At 34.9% G+C, this 12457-nt stretch overlaps 1 protein-coding gene across 1 annotated transcript in view; it reads left to right on the top strand.

The window, feature by feature from the left end:
• ARHGEF10 (Rho guanine nucleotide exchange factor 10) overlaps window positions 1-12457 on the top strand; it is a 249896-nt gene that overhangs the window by 235329 nt on the left and 2110 nt on the right. Inside the window, exon 29 of the mRNA XM_044663602.1 lies at window positions 8724-8846. Within this exon, the coding sequence (XP_044519537.1) occupies window positions 8724-8846 (123 nt within the window). The remainder of the gene's footprint in view (window positions 1-8723; window positions 8847-12457) is intronic.

Below are 12457 nucleotides of genomic sequence, written 5' to 3'. Positions count from 1 at the left end.
GGGAAGGGGGCCAGATCACAAGGTCATATTTGCCCTTTAGGAAAATCAGTTTGCTAATTGAATGAAGGATTGACTGGAATGGGAAGAGACTTTTGTCATGGTGACTCACCGGTAGACTTTTGTGGTAGTAGTCTAGAGATGAGGTGATGAGGGCCCACATGAGGCCAGGGACAAAAGGAGAGGAGAGGAGAGAAAAGGACATATCGGAAAGCTGAAATGAGTGTAGAATTTACAGGACTTGGCAACAGATTCTATACAGGAAGTAAGAGGCAGGGAGAAGTTGAAAATGATACTGAGTTATTGAGGGGATGATGGTTCCCTTGAGAGTGTCAGGGAAGTTAGCAAGAAGGAATGATTTTTTGGGGAGGGAAATTAGTAAGTTCAGTTTTAAACTTGTTGAGTTTGAAGTGTTTATGGGATATTCCGTTTAAATGTTAAATAGACAATTGGAAATAGAAGACTGGAGGGTAAAAGAGAAATTAGGATTTGATAAAGATAATGGAATCTGTGAAACATAATGAGAATATCAAGTGTGTATATGTATATATATATTTGATAGTTGATATTTATATATAAATATGTGTATGTGTAATACATATGTGTAATATAATATGTAAAAATAAAATATATGTATATATAAATATATAAAACTATGCAAAAATGAGTAAATAGAGCTCAGGAGATAGGCTTGGGGCGTACCCTATTAATAATCCAATCCACTTTTTATAAAAGCCTATCTGGGACCTGATTTACTGAGTTTTTTAGGTGAGGTTCTATATTGAAGAACCAAACTCCAATCTGCTTCCAAATATGCCATTCATGTTTTACTTCCCACTGTACCCCATTTTATCCCTACTACTACTTTAAGGACTGAATGGACTTTAAGTATGTTGGAATCTTTCTGGGACTTGATCACATCAACTCTTTCAATGGTTTTCTGACAGAAAGTTGCTTCTACAATACCCAGACTTTCATAGTGTTTTCTTTTGACAACTGCCACAGAAAACTTCAAGGACAATAAAAATAGATGCTCCAGTGTCCACATAGTCTTGCCTTAGAAACTCATCATATTACTGACTTTTATTCTAGTTAAAAATAGAACATTTCCAATGAGAGAAGACTATTTACTTTAAAATGAAGATTTTTAATTGGACCTAGAAATTAATAGCTTCACCTAGCTTCTGAGTGTTTCTAGATCAGTGGGAAAGAAAAACTAGCATCTGGGGTTCCATTGTTTTTTTTTTCATCTTTATTAGTAAATAAAAGATGCAACTGTAGTTTATAGAAAGTGCTTTAAGAACTCCCATTGTTGAAATGCACTTTTTTCATTAGTTTTTCCTGATAATGGATTCATTCTCCCACCAATTCATATTCCCTTTTTCCCACACACATGGCCTTTTTCTCCCACTTCTCACTGTCCCACATTTATATTCCTAACTTTGAAATCCTTTCTTAAATGCCTATGCTTTTCTTTTTTCACACATGCACATACACACATATAGAAAAAGAGGGAGAAAATAGTTTATTATTGAAAAATGCCAAATACTTCATAGACTCAAAGACCATAGGATGTCAGAACTGAAAGGGATCTTTAGGGTCGTCTTGTCTAACTGCCTTATTTTAAACTTGGGGAAATGGAGGTCCCTAGAAGTTGCCTTAACCCTGGTAACCCAGTAAAGTCATAGTTGATCTGGGATCATGGAATTCTACCAATTATTAGGCAAAGTAAATATAAATAATGTGGAACATCCTCAAGAACAAAATTTCTTGAAATATATTATTTCTAGAGTACACAAAATGATTTTAGTCTTATGTACTATAAAATTATCTCAAGAAAGCAGTTTTTAGGAAAAAGGAAAGTTGAATGGATTATTCATCATTCATTATACAGTGACTTAACAGTTTCTTTCAGTAATTGTAATAAAAATATCAACCAACCATATATCACTCATAAACTTGTTTTCTGAAGAGACTTTTGAATATCATAGTAGGAAAAACAAAAATCACCTTAATTTGCCTATTTACATTAAAATCGTTAAGTGAATAAAAATCTTGAAAATCCATCACTTACAAATCAGCATCATTAGGATAATATAGAGCAGTGACTCCCAAAGTGGACACCACCGCCCCCTGGTGGGTGCTGCAGCAATCCAGGGGAGCTGTGATGGCCACGGGTCCATTTATCTTTCCTATTAATTGCTATTAAAATTAAAAAATATTAATTTCCAGGGGCGCTAAGTAATATTTTTTCTGGAAAGGGGGCGATAGGCTAAAAAAGTTTAGGAACCACTGATATAGAGGAAGATATATCTGGGAACATTTATTTCTGGGGAACTAGTAAATGAGGGATTGGCTTCAAATCTAGAACTGATAGGTTACCAAACAAACATGTTCTGGAAATGTGACATTTATTACCTTGAATTGTTGGGATCTGCAGTCCATCCATGTGGGTATTCTCTCCATCTGTACATATTAAAATCATTCATTGCTTTTTATCTTGCTCCCTTCTTACCTGTATCCTTCTGTCTCCATAAAATAGCCACCTGATGTGCCAGGGGATCATCCTCTGAATTTTTAAATATTTCAAGATTCCATATGCCACACTTGGGCTGCCCATTTATTATCTTTCACTGTCACTATATCATCAGTCTTTTTCCATTTACACATATAAACTTTCATACCACTCTTTCCCAATAGTTAACACTAGTAATATACTATAACCTATCTACACTCATAAGCATATTGCTATTACCCTTTCTATTACCTAAAATTTTGGGTGGTTTACATATTTCTTTTATCTCCCAGCATTCAATTACAAAGAAGAAGAGATAGAAAAGATTATGGAGCATTTTGTACAGGGATGAACACTTGATTTCTTAAGGAATTTCATATGAATCTCTTAACAATAATCTCATGACTCCCTGGATGTTTTTGTTTGTTTTGTATTCTTTTTATCTGTGAGTTATGGAATACTAGAATCTTTAAAGAATATCTCTCAAAAAGAAATTGAAAGGTATCCATTGGTGATCCAAATGATCATCCAAAGGTAAATGGTGGGGCATGAGGAAGCTGAACCATATTACATATAAAGAATTAATTATGCAGGAGAGTCAATACAATTTTTTTCTGGAGAATCCATGCTAAAAGTTGTCATTAGAGAAATATGTGAGCATAGGGAAAAATGATAGGCCAGTTATATAACAAATAATGAGGGTTTAGTCATAGTTCATATGCCACAAATGGAACTCCTGTGGTATAAAGAAAAAAGAGAAAAAAAAAACTAAGGGATGCCTCCAGGATGTTGGGTTGGCTCTATGGAAAATGTATGGTGAGATATGAACAAGAATTGGCATAATGAACAGAATGGACAAACTATGGATGAGGTGCAGTCTTCATCATAGAAGGGAGTACTTTCATGTATGAAATCACAGATTCACCTGAATATTATCTTCAAATGGGTTTCCCCATACTTTTTTTGTTGTTTCCTATTACACTGAGTCTCCATTAAGTTCTTCATTTTTAAATTTAATAACAGATTATAAGAGTTATAAAATGGCATTCCAAAAGAAAATTTATTCAAGTTTGATGACTGTTAAACAATTTTATTTATTGTATTTGCATTTCAGATCCTGGAAAAAAAAGACTTTAAATTTGTTTTTAAAGACTGTGCTGAGCTAATAGCATTGTGCAACAAGTAAAATTGAAGCATATCATCTGTAATGAGGATATTCACTGCTTGCTATCTCACAGATTATGGATTGTCTTAAAGTTAATAGTTTAAAAAACTGTACAAGGACTCCAGAAAAACCTTGATATTATCCTTAATCTGAATTACCTAAATTTGAAAGAGTAAGGAGGCCAAACATGGAAATAAATTTACAGAATTAGAGAATGACAATTTCTAATTGAGGTTGTTAATTAGAGGAAGAGATACAGTGGGCTCTATTGGATAGGGTGTTGGACTTTGTATCAGGAAGTACTGAGTTCAAATCCTAGATCTTATATTTTCAAGTTTTGTGACCATGGGCAAATCTCGTAATTTTCCTAGGCCATACTCTTTCTAAATCTTATCTGCTACATTTCTTAAATATATATTGAAATATATTGTTTTTTAAATTAGAGGTAGGATAAATTAGGGGAGGGTCAGCTAGGTGGTACAGTGGCTAGAGTGTTGGGCCTGGAGTCAAGAAGACATGAGTTCAAATCCTGCCTCAAATTTACTAGTCATGTGACCCTGGGAAAGTCACTTAACTCTGTCTCAGTTTCATCATCTGTAAAATGAGCTAGAGAAGGAAATGGCAAACCATTCCAGTATCTTTGCCAAGAAAACCCCAAATGGGTTTGCAAAGAGTTGGACAAGACTGAACAACAACAAAAATGTCTGTTGAGTTGGAGTTGAGATGAGTTTGAATCCAGGCTTTGACAGTAATTAGTGTGATCTTGGGCAAGTTGTTCTATCTTTCTGATTTTCAGTTTCTCCATCTCCAAAATGGAGATAATGAATTTCGCATAGGTGAGGAGCAGAGTTGTTCAGCCACTCCATTCTTCCCTTCTTCTCTTCTCTTCTCTCCTACTGATTCATCACCTAAGTGGATTCCCCTTTATGAACACCTTTTCTATGCTTTGGAAAGGTATAAAAGAAATCTACAATTCTCTCTTTCTAGTCCTGACCTTCTGTCAGAGTCAGCATTCCGGCTAATCAGTTTAAAATCTTTCTCCTTTCCTGTGATGTTCTCCTACAGTTACTTCCTCCCAACCACAAATTGCAATAAATGCACCCAGATGAACAAATATCTGTGGTTAACATTGTTTAAAAAGTCAAAATAAATGTTTAAAACAAATAAAAGTAAACAGGCTTTCCCCAGTTCTCAGAGGGAAAGACTTTGGCTTCTCAAATAGAGTCTAAGGAGAGAGAGAAAACAAAACCCAAATTAGTCCTAGGGTCTGCAGTGCATGCATGCCTTGGTGGGAGAGAAGGGGGAGAAAAGGGAAAGAGGAAGGTTCAATAAAACAGCATAGGGCAGAATTTCTTTTCTACTTGTTCCAAATAGAGTAACTTCCAAAGGCCTGGCCCAATTCCATATGGCAGCTGCCTCTGCCTGAGTTTCTGCTCTTTCAGCTCCTTGTGGTTTCTTACTGCCTCGATTTCTCTAGCTTTTTGCTTGTCTGAGACTGGGTTTCCTCCTGGAGCCTGACTCGTACCTGGATTCACTTGAACTGGCTTTATTAGGCAGCTATAGTCCTACTTCAAATTTCATTGCAATCCTTGGTTTGGTTCCACTGTGCCCTGTCAGAAAAAGTACTAAAGATCCTTTGGCTAGAACTATGACAAGGCTCCTCTGTTCTTCTCTCTTGCAATCCTAGCTTTGAAGACTGCTACCTCCAACAGAGGAGGTGGGACAATTGAGTTATCTTGGTGAGCTAATATCCTTTTGATTTAATTTCTTTTTTCATGGCTATGTCAAGCAGGTCTGGCTCTCCTGTTTTGAGGCCTCACCCGGTGGTGACCCTCCAGTTTATTTCCCAAATCTCCACCTCTGCAGGATAAATTAGTAATTATCTGTTCACTGGTAATCACTAAATGGTCAGGAATTCAGAGTTCCTAAATTGTTGTTGTTGTTGTTTAATTATAAGTGTTTCCTTTTGGTCTCTACAAATGAGAAGGCAGTGGAAAGTTGGAAAATTGAGGTAATTTATGCCCTGGAGTCAAGTTTATCTACTCTTTGGACTCTTTAGCTACCTTTCTGACTTTTTCCATATTCAAATGAACCAGTCAAGGCCTCCCTCCTCAATGGGCTACAAAGGACTCTCCAGTGTTTAATATCCTTAACAAAGAAAAAAATGGTCTATACAGACCTGAAAGGGGCTTAACCTTTACTAGGTACACTGAAATAGATGTAGCTTTATATGTCTATCTCCATTACTCGCCCCTTCTGAGAAAGATGGCAAAATCTGATTCGCACCATTACGTTCACAACACTAGCATCCCTGGGTTGTGATGAAAGAGGTGCTTTCCAAACTTTAAAGCCTATCTATATTCATGAAAGTTATTAGCATCATTGATTATATGGAAATTTATTAACTTTTTTGAATTTAGTTTTATTTTTATTATTATGCAAAACACACTTCCATATTGGCCATTGTTGTAAGAGCACACTCACACAAAACCAAAGTAAAACCATTATTAAACTCTCCTAAAAAGTGACAGATCAAAGTCATAGAAGAATAAAACCAATATTTTCATTAGTGCTTTAACATAGATATTTTGTACAGTTACTTTGCAAATTAAAAGATACCCCTGGACCTTCCCAAGTGGATTTCTAAAAGTCACATTATTTTCCTTCATCCTACAAAACCTTCGTAAATCATAAAATGTAAATGATGCAAACTTTTATACTAAGAATGAACATTAATATTTAAAAATGAAGTCATATATTTCCAGGATTCAGTAGGGTTAAAAAGCATGAATTCTACAGTTAGAAGGTGGTGGAGCATGAATTGAGATTTTGAAGGACCTTCACTGAGAGCAGATAATTTACCCTCCTGTCTCCTGCAGTTTAGAGGAGTATCAGAACGATTCTGGCTTACTGGAGATGAACACATTTACATTAGAACTTCCAAAAGGATTTTTGAAGATATGTTTTTATAGAAAATAAAAAAAACTACAAATTCTAGTTTGAGCCATTTATTATATGATAGGGATAAATTGGGCTGTTGTGTTGAATTAGTCTCAGATAAACATGGGAGCGACACTTCAGCTCTACTTATTATCTGCCCTGCTATTGTGGTGACTTGACAACCCTGAAGGAAAAAATAGAGGATAGGGTCGGTGGTATAATTAAGTAGAAAAAAAAATCTAGTACTACTATCTTTAAATTAGAAAAGGAGAGAAACCTTTCCCTGGAAGAAATGGTTGAATAGATTTTGAAAATAACTGCATCTTTTTCTTCTACTTAATAGTTATGGCATAGGGTAAAACAGACATACCTGAAAAAGCAAAGGGATTGGAGTTAGAGTGGCTAGGGTTCAAAAATCACCTCCTTTTTCACCAGAGTCCCTCAAGGAAAACAGTTCCTTTCTCTTCATTCCATGATTGGAACTCTCAGGTCTTTAGAGACAGCCTGGCAGCCTGGGTACTAATATCACTAAATATCCAAACTTCCAAATCTGCTTTTTTTTGTTTTTGTTTTTTTTTTGTTTTTGTTTTTGTTTTTGGGGTGGGTTTGTGTTTTTTTAATAGTATAATTCATTTATACAGACACCCCTCCATTTGGTTTCATGTATTTACAGACTTTTCCAATTCTCCTTTCCACTGTAGAGTATATAAGCTGTGATTAAATTTTTAGTCACTGTGGGGCTACACTGTACTTGTGTGTGTGTGCTTTTAGCAGATGGAAAACAAAACTCTAAAGACTTTTTCTGAATCCTGAAAACATTTTGGGAAGACCTCACAAACTTTTACTCCTAGCCAACTTTATCAAGATTTCATTTTCTTCATGCCACTTCTTTTCCCATATTCATTTTTTATTCACTGTTCTTAACATCTTTCAAATAAAGTTCAATTCCGTCTAGCCCTCTTCAACATGCTTTATATCCCTTTGGTTTGTCCTTGATACTTTCTTCTCTCACATTCTGGCAGAGACCAGCTATTTTACTTTAAGACAAAACCACTACTCTTTTTCCTTTTTGGAGCTTATTAAAAGTCAACCTGACCTCCTCCTTCCTTCTTTTTTGCACTAAAACGTTCATCACTAGACATCACACTGTGTACCCTTTTCACTAGTATGGAGCATTCTCAAGCCCTTTTATGTGGGTTTACCACCTCCCAAAATGCTACATTTAAAAGATGCCACTTGTCTTACTGGCTCAAGAAACAGTATGGCTAAAATTATCTTAAAACATATATATGTATACACACACAAATATACACATTTTACGAGAAGGAAGATCAAATACTTTAAATAAATGTTAACTTGAAAAACCAAATCTGCTTTTAAAACCTATTTCCCTCTTGCACTTCCAATCCAAAATCAATGATCCTTTGGCCCAATGACATAATCAGTAAATATTTAATAAGTACCAACCATGTGCCAACCACTATAATAATATAACAATATAACATATATAATAATATAATAAGTCTAATAAGAAGAAGCTGAGAAGTGGGCAGAGGTTAGGGGAGACAGGGAAGGAGTATCTTGCACCAGGGCATAATGAAATCCTGTACCTGGGGGAGAAAATGATCTGAGCAAGTGTGACATCATTTCTTCACCTTTCTCACTTCAGTTTCTTCATCAACCAAATGAAGAGATTAATAACCTGGATTATTTATAAGATCTTTTATATCTTAAAAATCTTATAAAAATTATATTTTTTTGGCTAACTCTTTGAATTTTTTCTTCCTCCTTTTCCCAGCAGTTAATATAATACTCTTAATTATCTTCTCTTTATTTGTGTGTGTATGTTCTTAAATATATACATGTTATTTTCTCTCAATAAAATGTAAGCTCTTTGAGAGCAAGAACTAATTTACTGATGTCTATGTATCCCCAGTACCTCTCAAAGCACTTGGTGTGTGGTAGATGATTAATAAATGGCGTTGATTATTATTGATATTATTGTATTTAAATATATACTGACATACATGTTGCATTTATTCTAGCATAATGTATTGATTACACTTTATAACTGGAAATAATCTCAGCCATTGACAATTTTCACAGGACAACAACGAGTGTCTGTGACTAGCCTGCTGGTGTGCCACGGCTTGTTAATGGTTGGAACAAATCTGGGGATCATCGTATCACTACCAGTTCCTCGTTTGCAAGGAATTCCTAAAGTGACTGGTGAGTGAAGAGCCTCAAGTGTCTGTCTTTAATATCATCTTTTTAGATTTAATGAATACTAATTTTAAAACATTTCCTTTGCCATGATCTACACAGATTAAATTTTGTTGGATTTTTTTAGAATAACATTCGCCTCTTGGCTGTTGAGTCACACGTGAATGTCATCCATCAAATAACATCACTTCTCATTTCTTTTTCCTCTTTTGTAAAATGAAATAAACCAGATAATTCAGAAGGTCCCTTTCTGGTCTACAGTCTATGATGCCATATTTTCATTCCCACCCTTTCCCCCATCCTTTCTCTTCATTACCTTCTGATATTTCCTGGACCATAATCATATGTTACTAATATTCTAGAGACTATGTGTTCAGCACAAGCATTTTTCATCTCCTAAGATGCTCGAAAGAATAACTCAGTCCTGTTTCCATGAGATATTGTCAGCCACAATTATGTAAACTTCTGTTGCAAAATGAGAGCACTACAGCCACCTATGACTATTGTTTAGGAGTTTTAGAAAAGTGAACCAATAATAAATTCTTGTGGATTGAATGATTGACTTGTTTACGGCAACAGTGGCATCTGAAATGTTAGAAACGTTTGTTATGTAAGGAACAGATATTGAAATGAAACATATGAAGATAAGGTGACTTTATATAAATATGAATTTGTACATATACATGCACACATAGATGATATATAATGTGTGTATATATGTGTGGGCTGATATATGTAGGCATTGTATATGTGTGTATAGATATATGTGTGTGTGTGTGTATATATATATGCATATATATGTATGTATTTTTTTATGGAGGTATTGGGCGGCCTTTTGATCAGAGAGTATCCATTCTGCTAAGGAACTTGGGTGACATGTGTGAAACCAAAGCCAGTCAGGCCACCAGTTAGATCTTCACTGTACATAAAGTTCATTTAGTAAAGTCATCATTAGACAAAAACCAAAATCTTACCACAAAGTATCCATTCAATTAAAATAGTATTTGCCCCCCAAAATTACATATGCATACAGATACTTATGCACACATTGTACTTCAGCAGTTTTCTAGGAAAAAATGAAAATTTTTAATAGAAATTTAGAAAGGAAAAAGTCTTTATTCAAAGAAATTTAAATTTTGTAATATTTTAGGTTGGTAATATTGGGGTCATATAATATGTGTGATACCACCATTTAGGATGGATATATAATATATATGTACTTATTGTATATATGAAAACTTAAGTGATCAGATTATTTATTAAGCTGTAGATTACAAACCTATGCATTTTTTTAGGTCCTGTCAATCAACAAGCACTAAGTACCTACTGGGTTCTAAACATGGTACTAGATGATAAAAAGATTCTTAAAAATGAAAGTTCCCCTAGAGAAAAAATGAATAATATGGAAATAGGTATCAAGTGATAACATTTGTACAACCCAGTGAAATTGCTTGTTGGCTCTGGGAGGGGAGAGGAAAGAGGGGAGGGAAAGAAAATGAATCATGGAAACATGGAAAAATATTTTAAAATAAAAATAAGTGAAAGGTCCAGCCCTCCAGATGCTTACATTCTGGGAGAGGGGGAAAAAGGTTTAAGTAAGAAAAAAAAAAATATATATATATATATAGTAAGTACAAAGGAATTGAGGGGAATAGTGCCAGAACCTGAAGTATGGAATTCAGGAGAGGTTCATGTAGAAGATGGTGCTTGAGCTAAGCTTTGAAGGACTATCAGGATTCTAGAGGTGAAGATAAGGAGGGAGTAGAGTGTACTCCAGGCTTAGGTGTCAACCTGTACAAAAACACAGAGGTGAGAGATAGAGTGCCTTGTGTTAGGAAAAGCAGGAAAGCCAATTTGGTTAGAAAATAGAGTGAGCAGAGTGATGTGTAATAAACCTGAAAAGGTAGGTCAGAGCCAGTTTGTGGAGGTCTTTAAATACCAAAAAGAAGAATTTTAATGTTAGTTTAAAATAGGGAGCCAGTGGAGACTCTTGAATAGGGAAGTGAACATGATTTGGACCTGGGATTTAATAATATCATTTTAGGGGGCAGCTGGGTAGCTCAGTGGATTGAGAGTCAGGCCTAGAGACGGGAGGTCCTAGGTTCAAATCTGGCCTAAGACACTTCCCAGCTGTGTGACCCTGGACAAGTCACTTGACCCCCATTGCCTACCCTTACCACTCTTCTGCCTTGGAGCCAATACACAGTATTGACTCCAAGATAGAAGGTAAGGACTTAAAAAAATAATAATAATAATATTATTTTAGTAGCCATATAAGGCAGTGGTATCAAACTCAAATAGAAACAGGGACCACTTATCTGTATAATACAGCCTTTGACAATTTTGAAAAAACACACATTTACACTATGTTATGCCACACTTTTATTTATTTTGTTATATATTTAATCTGGTTCTCCACAAAGGCCCTAGGCATGATGCCTCAGTGTGTTTTACTTCTTTGATATCTTTGATGATGTCAAATGGTTAAGCTGCTAGAACATGTAACAGAAAAAAAAAGAATATTGATTTTAGAGTCAGAGGACATAAGTTCAACTCCCACCTTTGATGCTTATTATTGGAACAACCTTGCTAAAGTCACTTGACCTCCCGCAGCCTCAGTTTCCTCCCCTGTAAAATCACAGAGTTGTACTAGATGGCTTCAACAATCCTTTGGCACACTGTCTCTCTCAGGTCTCCTTAAAAAGTGTTCAAATGATTATCCACCAAGTGCTGAGAACACTGTAGATTTAGAAATATCTTGAATCCCTAAAAACGACTACCCAGACTTCTTTTCTGTATTATCTACAATGCTTTTCCTTTTGTCTACCTTTGCATGGTCACATTTTGTATAAGTTCTGAGGCTTCGCCTCATTCTTTCTCTTTTGCTCTTGGGAGTGGGTTGGTTAGTACTCTTAGGGTTTTTTTTTGTTAGTTTATGATTAATGAAAATTTATTAAATATAATATTTAGTTATTGAATATTAATTTAAATCTCTATAACACTTTGACTTGAGCTAAATGTCTTGATGTTAAAATTATTTAGACAATTGGGGTAAGAGATAGAGGAGTCAAGGCAAATTAACAAGCATTTATTATGTTTATCTGTGCTTGGATAAGGGCTGGGGACACAAAGAAAGGCAAAGGAGCTGACAGTCTAATGGGGAAACAACATGCAAACAATATAACGTATAATATAGAAACCATTATAACGTAATATATAAACGATTATAACATATATACAAACAATTACAACAGATGATATGTAAATATAACATATATAAATAATATATACAATCTATGTAAAGGATAAATTAGAGTTAATCAGTAGAGGGAAAGATAGGAGCATTAAAGGGGATTAGGAAAGGCTACGTAGCAATATGGGCATGAAATTCTTTCTTTACCGTCCATATATGTCTAAAGGTAGCAATGCTCTCTGCTTTAAAAATAAAAAAAAAATCAAACATTAATCAACCAATTAATTAATTAATTAATGCAAATTAAGTAAATGATTAATAAAAATAAATTAAAATGAAAGGGAGAGAGAGAGAAGGAAGGAAGGAAGGAAGGAAGGAAGGAAGGAAGGAAGGAAGGAAGGAAGGAAGGAAGGAAGGAAGGAAG

Source organism: Gracilinanus agilis, chromosome 2 (assembly GCF_016433145.1).
Source record: "Gracilinanus agilis isolate LMUSP501 chromosome 2, AgileGrace, whole genome shotgun sequence".
Taxonomy (NCBI): domain Eukaryota; kingdom Metazoa; phylum Chordata; class Mammalia; order Didelphimorphia; family Didelphidae; genus Gracilinanus; species Gracilinanus agilis.
This window is presented reverse-complemented; position numbering and strand designations above follow the sequence as displayed.